General features: G+C 34.5%; 1 protein-coding gene across 1 annotated transcript; it reads left to right on the plus strand.

Annotated features, from left to right (window-relative positions):
* Positions 1-128: 128 nt before the first annotated feature.
* Positions 129-16,299, plus strand: LOC125668118 (enoyl-CoA delta isomerase 1, mitochondrial-like). The gene is made up of 8 exons (XM_048901909.2): positions 129-203; positions 2,874-2,987; positions 3,146-3,273; positions 5,436-5,582; positions 7,780-7,875; positions 9,693-9,712; positions 9,804-9,982; positions 15,406-16,299. The coding sequence occupies exons 1-8, from the start codon at positions 185-187 to the stop codon at positions 15,570-15,572; spliced, it is 870 nt and encodes a 289-aa protein (XP_048757866.1). The 5' UTR covers positions 129-184; the 3' UTR covers positions 15,573-16,299.
* Positions 16,300-21,214: the final 4,915 nt, after the last annotated feature.

Genomic DNA, 21,214 nt, shown 5'->3' on the forward strand with positions numbered 1-21,214 from the left:
AATATGGGTCCATAACATTTTACGAAATGTCACTGTGTTTATGTACTTCAATAACTTGCGTATCAGAAATATATATGTATAATAAATAAAGAATAAATAATACAGCCCAGTTAAAGTACTGCAGTTAGTGATCGCTGATGGAAAGGGAGATTACTCCCAGTCCCAATTCTTCATCTGTTTGAAGATGAAACTTTTTACCTCAGGTAAGAAAGGTTAGAGGTAGCCTAGGTCTGTATGGTTGCAAATAATTTCAAGGATATGGTCTCGTATGAATTGATTTTGGTGAAGGCTTCCACGTGAAACTATCAACTAGACTCTATAGGCCGAATGAAATGTTATACAAATTAGGTCAAATTCATTTGATCCCGACGACTGTGCAGCATGTCCGTTTCACATATAGGCCTGTTATACATAAAAATGTTTGTTTTAATTTCACAAACATCAAAGCAATAAAACTAATGTTGTAACTTTTTTTTTTTTTTTTTTGGAAAATGAGTCCAAAATTTCAAGAAATAGATCTACAGTAAACCTTGATTAGTACGACGATGAATATAGTGAATTTCCGGATATAGCGAAGTTTTTCCTGCATCCTCAACAACATTATTTATATTTCTTTATTTGAAAAATTGGTAATAGCAATTTCGAATATAGCAGATTTACCAATATAACAACTCTCCTACTGCATTTGAAATCAAAATCCACAAGAAAAATAATCCTTTAGTGGATGAAGGATTGCTAATTACTATTATGCAAAGAAGTGCATAATTCAGGATAATAAATTGCTAAAGACCAAATTAAATGCGTTAAACTATGCTGATCATGTTGCTTTACAAAGAAAATTAACAATTGTCCAATAAAATGAGGAGTGCAATGGCCTTCATTTTTGCTGTTGCTGCCCTTACACCGGAAGTAGGGGGCATGCATACCAATGGGTTCCTAGGTTTCAGATAAGATATTAGTAACACATAGGGTACTGTAAAGCTTACGGTACCAAAATCTTTATTATGGGCTAAGTTTGAACAGGTTGTATTATATCTCTTATAATAACAGGGTTTAGTTTCTTAAATTTGATGGGGGGGGGGGGGGGGGGGGGGGGTTGGGGGGGGGGGGGGGGTTATAGACCTATATTCAGTATTTGATGCTTAATTCTGTCCAAGTTATATGATACAACTGATACCAAAACTTTCATGAGTAATCTGTATAAAGAAAATAAATAACAGTCACCTGGAAAAAAAGCACAATAAAACCATATGATAAATAAATATAGATATAATCGGGTATGTAACATTGTTTTGAAAGAAGGGGGAGGCAGGGTGAAGTTGACTTCACAATTCAATTATTGTCTGAAAATTCTCGACAAGCAAAATCAAATACAACAAAACCCAAAAGCTCCAAATCCTAAATGGGGTTGGGGGGGTGGTTAAGGCAAGAGGTTAAATGGTCCTAAAATTCAATTCATTGGTACCTTAGATTTTGTAATTCCCCTATTAAAAAAACAAGGGGGCAACCTACAGATCAAATTTTGCTTGTTAAAATAACCAACTTAATTACCATTGTAATGATAACAAAAAAAGTACATTGTCGGAAAAAAGGGCAGCCCCCTTCCCCCTCTCTTGCTACATGCTTGATGATTTTATGTGTACTTTTGGTTATTAAGTTGATTTTCACAAACATTAATTTTCAAAGGATTGAATCACTCGCATACATTTCAACAGAAAAATTACATTAGACCTATGGATTGATATAATTAACCCTTGATGTACATATAAAATATATTGTTTGATTGTTTGTTTTATGTCCCGTCAAGAATTTTCACTCATATTGAGATATCACCAGTTGTAAGTGAAGTACCACAAATTTAGACGGTAGCAGTGAGGGTTCTTTAACATGCCAACACCTGCTGCAACACGGGACCTATGTTATTAAGGTCATATCCGAAAGACCCATGATTCTCACTTCTAAATGCCAAGCATTTGACAAAGGAGCGTGTGTGTATATGTATGTATGTATACTTCATTATACAAGGTAATATTAGATTTTTTCCATAAACAAAGATCAACTAAATTATTCTATGCTTTGTAATTAGCCTTTCCCATGCCAAATTCATCATGCATGATTAATTGTGGAAATAATTTATTAATTTTAAGTATGTACATGTATATAGCAAATTGTGGATATAATGAAGAAACTTCATGGGGCCCCAGGAATCTGCTGTAACTGAGTTTTATTTTAAAGGGACTGATTCACGATTTCCCCCCAAATTTTGTTTTTCACTTTAAATGATCAAAATCTATAGTCTAATATATCTAAAAGGTTTCATAAAAAATTAAGGTTATCTATCATGACAGAAGCTCATTATAGAGAGTTTAGTATTTGTTTTGAAAACAAAGATTGAGGTGTATTATTGTTTACGAAGTTTTCAAAATAAATGGATATTGGCCCAAATTCATTATATATATCACATCTCAAGTATACTGTAGGTAAAATGTGTCATTTAAAAGTTAAAATTTGTAATTGTACAAAAGGAAGATTCTATAAATTACAAAATTAACATTTCTTTTTTTTGTTTGTTTACATAAAAAGACTTGAGTCTTTGTTTACATAACACAGAATCAAAGCTAAAATATTGCTCTTATCCTTGAATTAAGACGGTCCAAATTTTGGTTGTCAGCATTGAATGAATTATATTTTTAATTTTTAACATAAAAAATGAAAAATATTTCTTTCGAAAAACGTGTGCCAGTCCCTTTAATACTCATTTATTATATTATCATTATTGTACAACAGTGCAAATATCATTCAATATGAACTATAGAAACCCAGTGTAGAGGCTGTCAATGTTTGAATTGTGTACTTGATATCTGTCTTTGTAGGTTTGGGTATAGCCCAGCGGTGCTTGAGGAAAAATGTATCGTTAAACAGAAACTGTAGGAGGAGCGTCTCGGGGGGAGGTTCCCCACTGGATGTCAGTATTGACAGTAAAACAGGTGACTATCATTCTTAGGAATACCTATGTCACATCCTTCTTATCTACACTTTGTGTTTTTTTCTTCTTCATTAAGGTCAAATTTGCCACATTTCAAATTTGCAATTTCCAAGGTGCACAATGTTTCTCAAGCCTGACTGGTTTCTTTTGTTTTTTCAGGAATAGCAGTTTTATCAATGAACAAGCCTCCAGTCAACATTCTGAATTTGGAGTATCTAACAGAACTTAACATTGCTCTGGAGAAAGTAGAGAATGACAAACATTGTAAAGGACTCATCATTACATCAGTGGGTAACATAGCATGTCAGTGGGCAATATATCTCATCAATGGGCAACATTATTTTATCACATAGTGTGTAACATATCACATCAATGGGTAACATCATTATATCACATAAGTGTGTAATATATCAGGGGGTAACATCGTATCACATGGCATCAGTGGGCAACCAGTGATTTTTTTTATTTTTCAAACTACCACCCCTCCTTTTGAATTGGGAAAAATTAGCGACATTTTCCTCCAATTGGGAAAAATCATTCATAGTAAATTAAAATGGTAAAGATGCATAAAATAATCAAATAACAATTTTTTTGTTTGAGGTTTATTTCAGATCTGATTTAAAATCATAAAATAAATCATTATTTAACATTAAATATGTATTGGAAGTCACACCTTGCATAGATATTATTTACTTTTCCTAAGAAATACTTATTGTCTAATTTCATAAAGAAAATAATAAATTATCAATTCACCAGCATTTGTACCCATAATCTTGTAAATATTATATTAATAATCAAGTTTCCAGAATGTCTCTCCTTTTTGTATTTTTCGGATTTTAGTAAAACCCTATACTGTTGGCCACTTCCTGTTATTAGCCTGACCCTACATACAATGGCAGTCAAACTAAATTGTCAACAATATGGCTTAATGTGTATCTGGAAACTATCTATACTTCGCTGCATATCTGCTTATATGGATGCCTCTATTGTTTTACATATTCTTTTGCATGTGCAGTGGTTTGGAGAATAAAACTGAAGAAAAAAACGTATTTACTCTTTGTCAGCATATATAGGTAACCTTTTTTTAAATGGCCCAATTTCCCTAGATTTGAAATTGGAAAAAATATATATATATAATTGGGAAAAAATAGCTAATTTTAGTGAGGGGAAACAGCCGAATATCGGTGGCATTTTGGCCCCAAAAAAATCACTGGCAACAAGTAACATCATCGGGTTAAAATACATCAATGGGCTACATATCACACCAGTGGGCAATATCACATCACATCAGTGGGCAATATCACATCACTGGGCAATATCACATCACTGGGCTACACATCACACCAGTGGGCTACATATTATATCAGTGTGTTCTATCTCACTGTCTGAACTCATTTCTATTTATAGAATGATGTAATAACTTTGATTGTATGATATGTTATCATATTTCATTTGCTACTTTGCTGTAAAGTTACTATGGATCTCTACAATATTACATTTCCTGTAAAATATGTACCTGTTTGTTTGATATCACTTAGTGGTTTAAATTTTCTTTAAACATCCACTGGTCCAAGGACCACTAACCTTGCAAATTCAAAAGTCCATTAGCATTAAATCACTAATCCATTAGCATTGAATTAAATCACTTGTCCATTACCATTAAATCACTAGTCCATTACCATTAAATCACTAGTCCATTACCATTAAATCACTAGTCCATTACCATTAAATCACAGTCCCATTAATAACAAGAGTACCGCAAACGGTACATAATACGCCCGTGAAATGCTTACATAGGGTGTTTTTCTTGTCCTATAATTTGTATAACTTTCCTTCAGGTAGTATCAGCCATCATGAGGCTGTGACAAACTTTCATATGAACAAAGGGTCTTATCTTAAAAATCGAGATTTCCTCAAAATGGACCAAGTTCAGCAACCTGTAATTTTTTCAAAAATGAAAGAAAATCAAAATCCTTCCCCAGATGCACATCTTCAGTACCCATACAAACACTCCACAAAATAAGATGGTCCTCACTTGAAAACTGTGGGAGAAGTAGGGCGGACAAATTATGTACCCTCCATATAATAATTATTTCCAAATAAAGGGGCAAAACTCCTGGAAAAAAGGTCGAAATGGATCAAAATTGCAGTATGATCTAGAGTGACCCACAAAGAAGCTAAACAGCAAGTTTCAGCATGATATATGAAAGGGAAATGAAATTATAAAGAGAAAACCCCGAACAGACGGACGTACAGACATCACTGTACCATAATACGTCTCGTCTAAAGACGGGCGTATAAAAAACAAATTGAAACTCGATGGACTATTTGTAGGTGCTAATTTTTTGAATCCCTGATTTTGTGATGATCTGCAATAAAATTGCTTTGATGCACATAATAAATGCTATGTGGTTCTAAACTACTATTAATTGTGTCCTATCTATCGTAGAGTCTTCCCCAAATATTCACTACAGGCCTTGACATCATGGAGATGTATCAGCCAGACATCAACCGACTCCAGGAGTTCTGGCGTACGCTACAGGACATGTGGATCAAACTCTACGGACTGAATCAACCTACCATAGCAGCTATAAATGTAAGCATTCTGATGATACTGAACAAATGTGTACCATACCAGCTATAAATGTAAGCATTCTGATGATGCTGAACAAATGTGTACCATACCAGCTATAAATGTAAGCAACTATTGAATCACATCATGATAAATTGATTCTGGACCAGAGATGGGGTAATCGTAATCTGTAATCGTAATCGGCTGTAATCGATTACAGTTTTTCATGTAATCGAATGTAATCTGTAATCGTGTACTTTTTAGATTACATGTAATTGTAATCGATTACATTAATTTTTCACTGTAATCATGATTATTTTTAGATTACTTTTTTGATTACTTTCATTAATTTTGTGTATTTTTCATGTTTTGTTTTTTTTTAATTATCAGCAAGTTTTCTTCTAATGATTTTTTTATAAATATTATTTCTTGATATCTTATTCATTTAAATCAGATGCATTTATTAATTTATTTCATTCTATATGTTTTATATTTTTATTTTACAAAAAAATTCCCTAATTTAAAGGTGCATGAAACCATATCATTATGGAAACTAAAGGGAAAATTATTGAAATTAATGTTTTCCTGTTTTAGTTTTAGTCAAAACAATAACAGATGTCCTTTTATTATATACATTACAAATGCTAGTGAAGGGACAGTCAAAACAAAAATTGCCTTCAATAGATTGATCACCAGAGAATGCTTTGATCTCATGATGGCTGTTATTTGAATTTTATATTAAAAGGCTTTCATGCAATTTTCAGATTCACTGTTGTAGAATAGATTTATCTTCTTTCAGTTGAAAAAAAAAAACAGTACAAAAATGTACCCCTCCCCCATATTTGTTTTTGGAACAGCCTATAGATTTCACCGTTGTTTTATCAAGTTTTAATGTTTGATTAAATTTCCTGATGGGGTAATCCAACCTTCATAACTACAAAACAAAAACAACAACAAAAATGGCTATCGGTTTTATACACCTTTTATTTACATTAATGAAAAAGAAACAGAAACCTCATGGTTGTCTTTCTTGGAATTAGTTTAGATACACTTGATCTCTACAGGTGAATTTCTACTAATTGACAGATACTAAACAAACAACTTGTGCACTGAAAACTGGGTGTTATTATCTAAGTTCCCTAGAGTGTGACATGTCACCTGGAATATTTATAATATGTGGGTTTTAATTATGAGACAAATAACAGCTAAATAAGATAACTTTAAGATAAAGTTATGATAAAAAATGTTTACAGTTGTTATGTTTTCAATTGTAGGACCCTTGCGGTAGTAAAGATAAAGCTTTGCTCAGCAAAAGTATCTAAAAGTAATCTGTAATTGTAATTGATTACTTTTCAAAGTAATTGTAATTATAATCAATTACATTTCAAAATAGATGTAATTGTAATTGTAATCATAAATTTCAATGTAATCTGTAATTATAATCGATTACTTTGAATGTAATTGACCCCATGTCTGTTCTGGACTAAATTTCACAATGTCAACTGTAGCAGTTTTACATGATCCAATTAACTTGACTGTGCAGCCATTTTGAAAAATTAGATGCCAGTTTTCATAATGGTTTCAAATAAAGATCGGCAGAAATATCTAAAATTCTCATCAAATTGTGTTCATGTGTCCAGATTTTGAAAAATGTCAGCCACTGTGTGAGGTACATGATGTTGTAACATCACATCCTGATAAATGACATCAAATCCTATATAAGTGACATCACATCCTGTGTAAATGACATCATATCCTATATAAATGACATCACATTCTGTATAAATGACATCACATGCTGTTTATAAATGACATCACATGCTGTATATAAATGACATCAATATATGCTGTATATAAATGACATCACATCCTATATAAATGACATCACATAGCATGATGCTGTATAAATGACATCACATCACATGCTGTATATAAATGACATCACAACCTGTATAAAGGACATCCCATCCTGTATATAAATGACATCACATCCTGTCTAAGTGACATCACATGCTGTATTAATGTCATCACATGTTATATATAAATGACATTACATGTATATAAATGACATCACATGCTGTATATAAATGACATCACATCCTGTATAGATAACATCACATGGCATGATGCTGTATAAATGACATCACATCCTGTATATAAATGACATCACATCCTGTATATAGATACCTTCACATGCTATATATAAATTTTTCTGTGACAGGGACATAACCCTGGTGCTGGGTGCCTGGTGTCGTTATGTTGTGACTACAGAATAATGGCTCCTAACTTCAACATTGGGATCAGCGCAGTACATCTGGTATGTAATGTAGTATAGCATTCAAAATCACTATCATTAATCATTACCAGTGTCTAAGCTTCCTCTCCATCCATCCGTCCACTTGTTCCACTTCCTTTTCTGATCCTGAGGGGATCCGCGTTAGAATAGGTCCTCAGTATCCCTTACTTATCGTAAAAGGTGACTTAATGGGGTGATCCTTCAGAAAAGACTGCAAAAACCGAGGTCCTGTGTCACAGAACGTGTGTCCGTTATGCTTTAGAATATTGATGTGGAATTTGCTGTGTAGCATTCTAATGAATAGTGTGATTTTCAACATTGTTGTATACCCTGCACTGTTAGCGTCATGCTTTGAAATATTGGTATGACACTTGCTCTTTAGCTTCCATGATCAACAACAGACTGATCAGTGTCCATCTTGCCATTATTGACCAGAGTTATCACCCTTGACACAAAATTCATTTTAGCACGTGTTTAGGTCATGCAGATAGATACTGATTTAAAATTCACTATTCTAGTGAACCACTATAGACCCAGTTCAACTTTCATTATGGCTTTACCCACCTTTACGCGACATATAAAGTTGATTTGCTGTGATGGGGAAGTCAGTAGGACATGCTGTTAGCATTACTCTCAGAAGGCTTGTTTGCACATTCTGGTCTATAGAAAAGGACCTTCAACGTCTGATAACTATGGCATTTTCTTCTCCCCCCCTCCCCTCCAATTTGTTTTAATTTAGGGACCCCCCCCCCCCCCCCCAATTTGTTTTAATTGAGGACTAGTCTGTTTAGTCTAACTCGATGCCTGGCATCCCTGACACTATTTTTGGGGACTGGGATAAGTAGCTATGAACATTAGAAATTTCATTTTATCAGATGTTAATGACAGTAAAAAAGAAAATTTGACATGGAGTGAAGATAGATTGATATTTTTTATATAAAGACATTATGTCTTGATTATTCTTTATGTTTATAGGGAACAATATTTTGAGAGAGAATTGGTACCTTTTTCTCATTGGAAATGGAGCTACATGTGTAGTTATTTGGCCCAGTAGTAGTTATTTGACCCGTCAAGGGTGTCCGATCTCGGCGGTAATTTTTCTGTTTGTTGCTGAAATACTGTCAATTAAATTACGTCATAATGGAAATGGAGCTACATGTGTAGTTATTTGGCCCAGTATTGGAGATTTGAGATCCCAATGATTCACTCACATCCCCATGATTATACTCTCTGTGGTCTCCAAAACTCTTTTAAACCTTAAAAAATTCTTTTTTTATTTACATATCAGTATGAATGATCTAAATATTACCCTCAATATTATACATGTACTCCCTTACATAGTAAGAATACTCCAAACCTTGCCCTTGTGAACCCCAAAATTCAGCAGGTTTCTTTTTTTGTGTATTTTTAACAAGCATGAGAGTAAAAGGTCATGGTCAGATATATTGTCTCTTTTTATGACTTTGACCATTGAAGGTCACAATATTGACTCCTTACTACCAATCTTCTGTTTAAAGTGTTGTATCAAGTGAGTAGTAGATGCAGATCTCTCTCTCTCTCTCTCTCTCTCTATATATATATATATATATTATATATTCAAGAGACATCAATGCTCGAGTGATTTTGTTTCCCCCTGCGACTTTGATTTTTATGGGAATTATGATTATTCCTTATAAAGATTCTTCTGTAATAGTGTAAAGAAGAATTTCTAATTAAGGGATATAAATCATAAAATTACAGCAGCTATTGGCTATCATTCAAGCTGACAGATCAGTAACAGATGAGGACGTTTTGACAGCAGACAGCTCACATATATTTCAATCATTTTCATCTTTCAGGAAATAGATGCATCATTTTGGTATGTACATGTTACTGGTGTGCTATTTTTTCCGATTTAGAATAGCTTTAATTGTTCACAGGACATTGTTTGATCTCTATTGTTTTGACAGGATTGTTGACACCATGTTAAACACGGTGGGCTTTAGACAAGCAGAAATGGCTCTTCAGTTAGGATCTTTGTTCAAGACAGATGAAGCTTTAAAGGTTGGCCTCATTGACAAAATCGTTCCCCAGGAGGAAGTGGTCACTGCTGCCCAGCAGGAAATGCAAAAGTGGTTAAAAGTACCTAGTAAGTACCAAAGTGAATTTGCAATGCACTGGTACAGCAATAACATTATATGTGTAGCAGTGTGGCAGCTTTTTCATTTACACAAACACTCTCTTGATGTTAATCAACCTATCTTTCTACTGGACTTTTGCGAGAAGGGCGGACTTTGACAATCAACGTCTGACTTGGACATTTAAACCTGCGTATGATATGGAAGCACAATATCGTTAAATATATGTAATATCGACTTGTTAACATTTATACAGGGAACTGCCTCACTCTTCAGCTAGCTTTTTTTATTTTGGTGATTTCTCTTGATCACGCAAAAGCAAAGGCGAGCGTGTTCAAACCACTGCACGTTACAAAATCATGGCAGGGTAGTGACTGATGTTTGGTGGGAGACCTGCTTCAGATAGAGTATTTCTGGGACTTTGTGTCCATGTACGGACAGGGTTTCGTCCGGGGACAACGGTGGTTGTCGTCGTGAAGGGCGGATGTCTTTGCCGAAGAGGTGCCAAACAATCGGAGAAGATCCATGCTAAGCTTCGGAACGAAGCTTTCCTGAGCGTAGAAAGTGTAGCGAACAGTTTGTAAGGAATTTCTACTGCTTCACTAGAGAGCCACATGTAGCGTTTCTAGTGATATAGTAGTATTTCTCTAAGCAACGGTGAGCGTGTTCAGATCACTGTAAGTTACAATATTATTATAGTACGCCTGTTAGGTTTTAAACCGCCTGAACTTCTTTCATTTATCTGACAATTATCAAAAAATAAAAACAATTCATTTCAATTTTGCATGCATACATACATTGCAAGTGTAAAATCCTAACTCGCACAGATAAATTGATTCATGTTCAAACTTTACAAAAAGTCATCGCAACATGATAAATCGAATGTACATGTAAGTTTATTATGCAAGAGCTTTGCATTTTCTTTTATCATAACAAGAGGTACTGTGAGCAATGCTCACTAAGAATACCCCCCACTTACCCCAATCTCCCAAAGGGTGTTGGTAATAGGTATAAACTACCTCTTTTCTGAGTGTAAAAAACAAATGGCATGACAAACCGAACCATATTGCTACTTCAATGTCCAGTGCGCTTGACCTTTGACCTTTTGACCCCAAAATCGATAGGGAACATCTTCATCCCATGGGTAGTCCATATGTATGATATGGTGACTGTAGATGGAAAGGATAACGCTTTAGAGCCCGGAAACCATATTGCTACTTTGATGTCCAGTGCGCTTGACCTTTGACCTTTTGACCCCAAAATCGATAGGGAACACCTTCATCCCATGGGTAGTCCATATGTATGATATGGTGACGGTAGGTGGAAAGGATAATGCTTTAGAGCCCGGAAACCGTTGCGTCTACAGACGGACGGACGGACAGACAGACGGACAACCCGATTCCAGTATACCCCCCCCCCACAACTTGTTGCGGGGGGTATAAAAATGTATGAAGTCGTTATACAGGTTTATTTAATCACAACACAGTGCATACTAAACGTACCGACAATTCGGAATTACATGTGCATCTGCACTAATGCAGATCTGTAGCTCTCTTGGAAAATATTTCGTCCTACCAGAGAGCTACAGATCCACCCCTTATAAGAATCTTCGATTTACGGCGCAGGTCGCTGTATTCTTGCATCATATCAAAAACATCCTAGCATATTTCCCCAGTATATTTTTGTTCAAACATTTATCAAATCCCCATGTGAACCGAAAATTCGCAACTTCAAAGATTTCGTTTTTATAGATAGCCATGTTACGTAGCAGTCAATTCGAACCCCGTTGATTTTTATATCTATTTATTCTATCCAATATAAAGTACGTATTCGGTCTTCATTTATAATAAACACGAATATTGGACGTAAATATTGAAAAGTAATCCTAGTGCGTTATGAAAGTCATCACTCTGGTCCACGTCCCCGATTCATCTTTTCAATACTGGCATATAAAAACAAAACTTAGCAGGGATGGATCTGGAATTATTTCATCTAAAATATCTAACTAACAAGAGGCAGACGGCAAAGTATTAAAGAAGATCTATGCTACCAACAACATTCAAAAATGGTTTACACATAAACATTATATACATGTATATCAAGTTTGGCCCCACCTTGGAGTCAGTACGTCTACCCCGGAGATCATAAAATTTACAATTTCGGTAGAGGCCTAGATCTATGCATTTAGTTTTTTCTTACAGATGAAAGGTGAAGATAACGAACAGTGATCAATCTCATAACTCCTATAAGCAATACAAAATAGATAGTTGGGCATACACGGACCCCTTGACACACTAGAGGTGGGATCAGGTGCCTAGGAGTAAGCATCCCCTGTCGACCGGTCACACCCACTGTGAGCCCTGTGAGGTTATAGGGAATATGCTTTAACTTTGATCAATTTTTGCTCTATCATTGATGTAAAAAAAATATATTACCCTACCACACTGGTATCAAACAAAGTTAGATAATAACAGGTTTCTTCACAATAAGCTGATCGGCGAGAGATGCGATTGTCGCATATGACGTCACGGCATCACGTGACCCGCTATCTCATTAGCAGAGATTTCGAAATCAGGAAGTCGATTTGAGTCGATTGAAATGTTGAATTAAACCACAGGGGCATCTTATCCGCTCTGTTCTCTATCACACATATATAAATACACAAGGGAAGAATCGAAAGTAGCACGATTTGTAAACAAAGTCATAAAACACCTTACTTGAAAAAAGTTACACAAATCCTCGTATGCACTAATGCAAATGATGTCCTAGAACTTATCCAGACTCAAATATTCCAAATATTCCCAATGTAAATAGTTTTTATCCACATAAAATCCCAGCTTCAGGGCCGTAACTGCCGATGAGGCAGACGAGGCAACTGCCTCGTCTGATTTTTTGGCAAAAAAGAAAATAAAATTATATAAATGTTATATTATAGGATATATGTTTAAAATGAAGACAAGCACCTTTGTCTTTGACACCATATTACGATTCTTTACATAGTACAAATGAAACACAAACATGATAAATTGGGATTTAAAAAGTGTCATTTTCAGTCGTAAAGTCAATCGGCGGCCCCCAATCCCCTGCCTCCCCTGATTTAGAACCCTACTTACGGCCCTGAGCTTGCTGCACAGTTTTGAACTCTTAGGCCAAGAAAAGATAACTCTACTTCAGACGACAACTTCCGGTTTTTGGTTATATTTATCAATTTTTGAAAAAAAAAAATCTATCTTATTGTAAGCATGGAGTTGACATACTTTTATTGTAATTCAATTAGCGTAATTCATTGCACAATTGTTGGTAAACAGTCGGGTTTAATAAAAAAAAAAAGGGGGGGGGGAGGGGGGATAAAATATAAGAAAAGAATTTGACTTTATATTACAATAAAAAAAAAAAAAAAAAAAAAAAAGTAATAATAATAATAATACAAAATAAATAAATAAAAATACTAGTTTCTTTAATTTGTATAAATTTCAATATATTCATTTATATAAAATTTATATATAATAAGAATATATTGTTTTGAAATTAAATACTTATATGTAACTCCTGAAACTAGACAAGTATGCTCAGTCGGCTTTGTGATATTTTTATTATGCTACTAACTTGTAGGCCTATATATTTTTCTATACTTATTTCTGGATTATATATATATATACATATATTCATTTCAAGTTCTTGTCCATATTTGAATTTTTTTATTCAATGTGAAGGAAAATTATTTTAATTGCTCATTTGTTTCTCACATGTTATGGTAATTAAATGAATGACCCAGTTATTATATATTCATACTAACCATATAAGGGTATATTACCATTTAATTGGGGGGGGGGGGGGCTGACAATTTTAAAAGTTAGATTATTCATTTATTCTCATGCCGTTAAAGGGCAAATTCTTCATTTCCACGATGATCAGAGACAGATTACCTATTTTTTCTTACCTTCAAAAAGGAAAATTACATAACTCAAAAACTCTTTATTTTGTGTGAAGGGGGGGGGGGGGTTAAAATAGCACCAGACAGGGACAGATTACAGTTGAGGACAGATGATTTATTTTCATAATTTTTGAAGACACGTTATACATTTCTAAAATCTGCTTTTCTTTTGCAATATAAAGTCAAGTTCCTTTCTCATATTTGGTTGTTGTTTCTTTTTCTTATTTGTTTTTTTTTTTTAATTTATTCATTTATTTTTTGTAATTCAAAGTTAAAGGAAAATCTATTGTATAATTGCCTATTATATTACAATATTTCTTTTCAGACACTGATTTACAAATTAACGCCTCTTTACTTTATTGATCCTTGATTTTATGCTACTCAAATATAGATTCCAAAAACCGGAAGTTGTCGTCTGAAGTAGAGTTATCTTTTCTTGGCCTAAGAGTTCAAAACTGTGCAGCAAGCTGGGATTTTATGTGGATAAAAACTATTTACATTGGGAATATTTGGAATATTTGAGTCTGGATAAGTTCTAGGACATCATTTGCATTAGTGCATACGAGGATTTGTGTAACTTTTTTCAAGTAAGGTGTTTTATGACTTTGTTTACAAATCGTGCTACTTTCGATTCTTCCCTTGTGTATTTATATATGTGTGATAGAGAACAGAGCTTATAAGATGCCCCTGTGATTAAACCTGAAATTTTGCTTTAAAAACTGGGAGATCATTTTTTATATGTATTGTGATAAAAGTTACTTCAGTTTCTAAATAATTCACGAACGTGGGACATGTCCTTTAAGGCTACGGGGGTGCAGGATTGATTGAATATTGTTGAACGTCCCTCTCGAGAATGTTTCACTCATATGGAGACGTCACCACTGCCGGTGAAGGGCTGCAAAATTTAGGCCTATGCTCGGCGCTTATGGGCTTTCAGCAGGAGGGATCTTTATCGTGCCACACCTTCTGTTTTTGCGGTATCATCCGAAGAACCGCCCTATTTAGTCGCCTTCTATGACAAGCAAGGGGTACTGAGGACCTATTCTAACCCGGATCCCCACAGGAGTGGGGGTGCAGGAGGAATATGTGGCGAAATTAGGTCACATAGACTTTACTGTTCCAGAAACAGTACGAGTATGGAAATGAACCGGGACAACTCAGTACTCTTTGGACAACTAACATTTCTGTACAATGCATCGGTTCATCACTTATTCATGTATGTACAAATATGTCATGGAAAGGTTTCCGTATATTAAGCTTGTGTCAAAGTCAGCCGTTGACTGTAAAAGTCAGCCCTTCTCGCAAAAGTCCACTATGACTATTGATAGACTAACACCCCCCACCCCACCCCCTTTCAGGTTTGTTACTGTAGACACACCAAGATTTTGAATTCAGTCTTCATACACAGTACATTGTATAACTTTGGATTTTTTTATCTACTTGATCAAGTTTTGCCAGGCAGGGGTTTAACTTTTGAAATTTTTTTTTCTACTTGATCAGGTTTTGCCAGGCAGTTGAGTAAAACGGAGATCAGAAGACCTACGATTGAAAAATTGTTGAAAAGGAAGGAGGAGGATATCCGCCATTTTAGGGACTACATTACAAAGGAATCCATCCAGAGGTCACTAGGGATGTACTTAGACAACCTAAAGAACAAGAAAAAATAATTCCTGATATTGACATGTGATATCTTCTAGTATTGACTCAATATTGTCATGTGATATCCTCTAGTATTGTCATGTGATATCAAAGTGTGGAAATGTCATATTTTCTTTCAAAAAGAAAACAGACAAAATTATGATCATTGCATACCAGTGTAAGTTTTATGTTGGAACATTTTTATATGCATGGATGGGAAAAATCTTTAAAAGTAATTTTTCTCAATAGGAAGTTCATAATTTATCAAAAGGATAATTAAATATGTAAGCAACTTCTTGTGATGTAGATTCAGTTTTGCATATGGCTCCAATGATTGAAGTGGGGTAGCAATCGAAGAGCAATGTTTTCATATTGGAATTAAATTGCAATATGTAGTTTTAAATCTTCTTATTAAATTAATCGGCTATAAATTACTGTGGAAACATTTTCAAATAGTAATATCATAGATTTACTATTTTAGGTCACGTGAGTCACTCAAGTGAACTATTGCTATTGGCAAGCGTCTGTCAGGCATTTGCCAATGCATTAATAATTGAACATTTTTAACTTCTTGATAACTATCATTCCAATTCTTTTCAAATTTGGTATGAAGCATCTTTAGGACAAGGGGGACTTAAATTGTAAATTTCAGGACTCCTAGTTTTGATTTTTTTTTAAATTGTCATATATGTGATAAGAATATCTTATAACGATTATGCCTACTATGCATCATTTAATTACAGAATATTAGTTGTATATTGCTCAAGAATTTTTCACTCATAAGGAGACATTGCCAGGAAAGGACTGCACAGTATATATATGGAGGGATATCAGTGCCACAATTCTATTTTAATATTTCTATTTTTATTTATTTCTAACTTCTTTTTGCTTTCTTATTTTAATATATTTATTCTTATTTCTTATTTTCATTCATATTTCTTATTTCCCAATTTAAAAAAAAAATGTTTTTATTTTTATTACTTGATTTTAATTTTAACTTGTTTTCTCAATTTTGTTTTAATTCTACAAAATTAGAAAGTTCGAATACAAAAGAGGGGTTAAGAAAGTAAGAATTAGAAAATAAAAATAAGAAGTTAAAATAAGAAGTTAGAATTAGTTACCATCTTGTTGACAAATTAGTTACCGTCTTGTTGACAAATTAAGACGCCAGAGAGCTCTACTAGCGCAGTTACAGATGAGCACAAGCGGCGGTATTGTCTCGAAATTTTTACGTACTTGGGTGACACTTCACCAATAAACAATATATTTCCGGAATCATTATTGGCGTCTTAAGATTCCTAAAATTTATCAATAATAAAGTCATATTCTAAAATGTCTTGCATATCTAATTACATTACTGTAATGTGTAGCGGTCACCCAGCCAAGTGCTGATCACACTCGCCGTTGCTTAACTTGCGTGATCAAGATAGACACTCTACCACATCAGTAGAAAAGCTAGCTTTCTAGCGAGGCAGTACAAGTTCCCTCTTATACTGTCCGCTACACTTCCCTCCACTCATGGAAGCTTCGTCCCGAAGGTTAGCGTGAGTCCTCTCTGAATGTTCGGCACCTGCTCACGACAACCACCATTGTCCCCGGACGAGTCCACCTACCCACACCTCCGAAGCAGGTTTCCCGCCAAATTCCAGATTGACTACGCTGCCACCAATTTGTAACGTGTAGCGGTCACCCAGCCAAGTGCGGATCACAATCGCCGTTGCGTGATCAAGAGAGACACTCTACCACATCACTAGAAAAGCTAGCTTTCTAGCGAGGCAGTATAAGTTCGCTACATTACGAATTTCACGAGTTACGACTGGAATGAGATCACACTTCATTTTCGTAGGATATATATTTTCTGAAGTTTTCAGAAATTTGACTGAACTTCGTTTGTGTTGCACGTAATAATCAGAAAAAGTATCAGCAACATAGCGTGGTTTTGTAAGGGAGAGGAGAAGTCTAAAATTCTTGACAATTAAAGGGGAGGGGGGTCTTTCAATTTATCAGTTCTTACCATTTACTACAATGTAGTGGGGGAGGGATGTGTCAGCCAATATATCTTAATTACTTTGCATATGAAAATAACTAACACTGCATGCAAAAATAACATAAAATTAACTTTATCAAAATTAAAAGTGACCCATGTCTGAGTATAAGATGGACAGAATCGAGGATATGAATGGGACAGTGGTTACCCAGTATATATAACAGCTCTTCAGGATTAACATCGGTTTTCTTTTAGGTCCACGCTATGTGTATGCATATTAGTACCTCGCCAATCTATTGAAAACGACATATGAAGGTGATCAACGTGGAAATCGCGTATTAGTATTTTGGGATATCATTAGTTTTATATTTTTCCATTGTGTAGACAGGGGAGGGGGGGGGGGTATGTACATAAGACTCTACATACAAGTGCCTGTGCACTACACTACTTCTGACACACGGGCTCTTGACGTTTTAAATGGATATAATTAATATCATACATGTATAATTTAAATCGTCGCGAGACTGTGTTCTGATAGAACACACTGGACATGGACAAATAGCATTGGAACACATCCTTCTCATCACCTCCTTGTCCAGGTAGAACACCTGTGGCGCAGCCTTATCTCATTTGGGTATTCTAAAATTCTGATTATAACTTTCTAATTTTGGATCTTGTAGAAATAAAACAGTAAGTTAGAATTAAAATCAAGAAACAAAAATAAATATATTGAAATAAAATTGGGAAATAAGAAGTAAGAATGAAAATAAGAAAAAAGAATAGGGCCTAAATATATAAGATAAGAATGCAAAAACAAGAAATTTAGAAATAGAAGTATTAACATGCTCGGCGCTTACGGCCTGTTGTCGTGCCACACCTAATGTGACATGGAGCCTCGGTTTTTGCGGTCTCGTCCGAAGGACCGCCGCATTTACATGTAGTCGCCTTTTACGACAAGTAAGGGGTAATGAGGACCTATACCCACGGGAATAGGAATTACAAATATGATAGGCCTAAAAGCGCTGGACCGTTGCAAACCCGCCGGACGTAGTCGATGTACATGTAGGCCTACATTCCTAATTATTCAGTAAGTACGATGTTGAAACTGTAGACTTGCTCAAGTCTCTATGTTTAATAATCATTGCTCTCTTTAATACTTTTTAATAATGCCAACCACATGTTTGGTGACGTTTAATGATATTTAGACTTCTGAAGCCAGAAAATTTTTAACGAAATGATTTGAATTAAACAACATAGAGACTTCAGCAAGTCTATTGAAACTGAAGCAACAGGTGATATGATTTTGAAGCAGTCTGATTAAAACCAGGCACCACTTCTATCGTCGTCAGAGAAAAGGGGGGGGGGGGGTAATCAGACTGATTTTGAAGAGGATATCTTGTTTTATACAGCTTGTAACAATTTAAAAAAAATATGTCATCTAAAAATAAAAATTTATTTTTTAAATGTGCATTTATAAATATTCGCATGCATCTAGAAAATACAAAGTATACTACTCCGAATATTTGCTGATTTTTGGCCCCAAACTTCGTTTTGATGTCTACGAAATATCAATCATTTTCATTTACTCTTTCATCTTCGCTAAATAGGTGTCCAATATTCGCTCACTCTCATCTGATGAAAGATGAGGACTTGGCTAACGAAGATATTATTCTTTAAAATTCATTTTAAATTGTTGTAAATGACTACAAACAATACACTGGAACTACCCTCGTATATACTTTATAGTGAACAAAATACAGAGAGAGAAATCTGCCAATTTTCCAGCCTCACCACTTTTCGGTCATATTGAAATTTTTGATGCATTTACTAACACATTATGCCCTGTACAGGGTGTAGGTGGTGTACATCAAAAAGGGTACACCTTTGCATTTGATTGGGGAAAGTGTATATTTTGTGGTCGGTGTAGACAAATCATGCGCACCCGATATATACAATGAAATGCAACCAGTGTGATAAAATTTATTCTGGTAGAATATTCCACCCTCCTGTGATGTCATCAGATTTTGCAAAATCAATGATTTATTTAGATTTATGCATGATAGGAACATAAATTTAGTTGCAGTCTTTTTCTATAGTTAATATAAAAAATCGTGTTCAAAATAAAATATTTCAAAAGTCCAAATTATAGATGAATAATCAATGATACGTTCTAAAATATTGAATCCAAGGGCAATAACTCTGTTTCTATTGATTTCTTTATCAAGTCTATTATGTGATGATTTCCTTTATTTTTTACAGACATTTTGTGAAGATACAGTTTCATGAAATTGCTATAAATGCTACTATTTCGTCATAACCAGTTTGTATGGAATTTGAATAACGGAATTTTCTGACTGTGATACGTACCGTATATGATTCTCGCATCTTAAAAAGTGTGATGACCTATATATCTTATTTTATAATTTGTTAGTTTTAACTCTAATGAATGGAAATAAGTACACATTTAAACTTGTATCAGATAAAACTGTGAGTGTGGAGTTACCGGAGAAACCACCGCAAAGAAATATTAGAAGGGGGGGGGGGGGTAGTAGTAGTATCTATACTTCAGGTAACTGTGGTATATACATGTAAGTACTTTGAACTTCTGAAAAAATAACATGTTCTGAATGAAGCTAGAAACTCTGATTTTTGAAAGAAGTTTCATGAAAAAAAAAACACCAAACAAATCCTTTCAAATATTTATTCTGTCGCTTCCTATACCTTTAATCTATTTCCATATAGTTAAAAGTAGTAAATTATCAAATAAGATATAAAGGTCATCGCCCTTTGTAAGAAACTGGTTATAATGATATAATAGTATTCATAGCAATTTCATGGAACTGTTTCTTTGCAGAAATAAACAAAATGTCTGTGAGGAATAAATCGCATTATAATGGACTTGAGAAAGAAATCCATGAAAACAGAGTTATTGCTCTTGGATTCAAAATTTTGAAATATATAATATTCATACATAACTTAGATTTTTTAAATATTTTATTTTTAACAAGAGTTTTTACAATAACTATCAGGGGAAAAAATCAACAAAATTTATGTTAATATCATGCATAAACCTAAAGAAATAGATGATTTTGCAAAATCTTATGACGTCACACAAGAAGAGATTACTTTCAAGCCATGCCACAAATTACTAGACAGATGATTGGCTTAGTTTATCATTCAATGTTGCGAGAGGGGCTTATATAGTAACGGGACTGTTCGTGTGCGTGCGTTTGTAACGCTGACCTCGTAGACACTCTAAACAGAGGTTGCATCGTTTGCTCCATTGATCTGGCTGGTTCACATGTCCAGCTTTATCAATAAGAGAAAAAGAACCCTAGTGATTTTGGGGGTCATAAGGTCAAGGTCAAGAAAGGACTTAATAAAAGAAAAAGCTTGTAGACACTCGATATAGAGGCCGCATATTTAAAAAAAAATGTGTTTAATTAAATGATTGCCTTTATTGCGAGGGGATGTTCAACTTCAGGAGCTAATGTTGTATTTATGTTCACACACGCTGATATCCAAGAAGTATTGTTAAAAGTTTGAAATTGTGAGCCTGCCCTTTTGGGGCTCTATAAGCGCTGAAACAAATAAAAGTATAGCCCACATCCTGATCGAATCTCTGGAAAGACATTCGATTTCTGAAACCATACCAACTTCGAGAAATGCGATTGCAAATACATG

Source organism: Ostrea edulis, chromosome 4 (assembly GCF_947568905.1).
Source record: "Ostrea edulis chromosome 4, xbOstEdul1.1, whole genome shotgun sequence".
NCBI classification, from domain to species: Eukaryota; Metazoa; Mollusca; class Bivalvia; order Ostreida; family Ostreidae; genus Ostrea; species Ostrea edulis.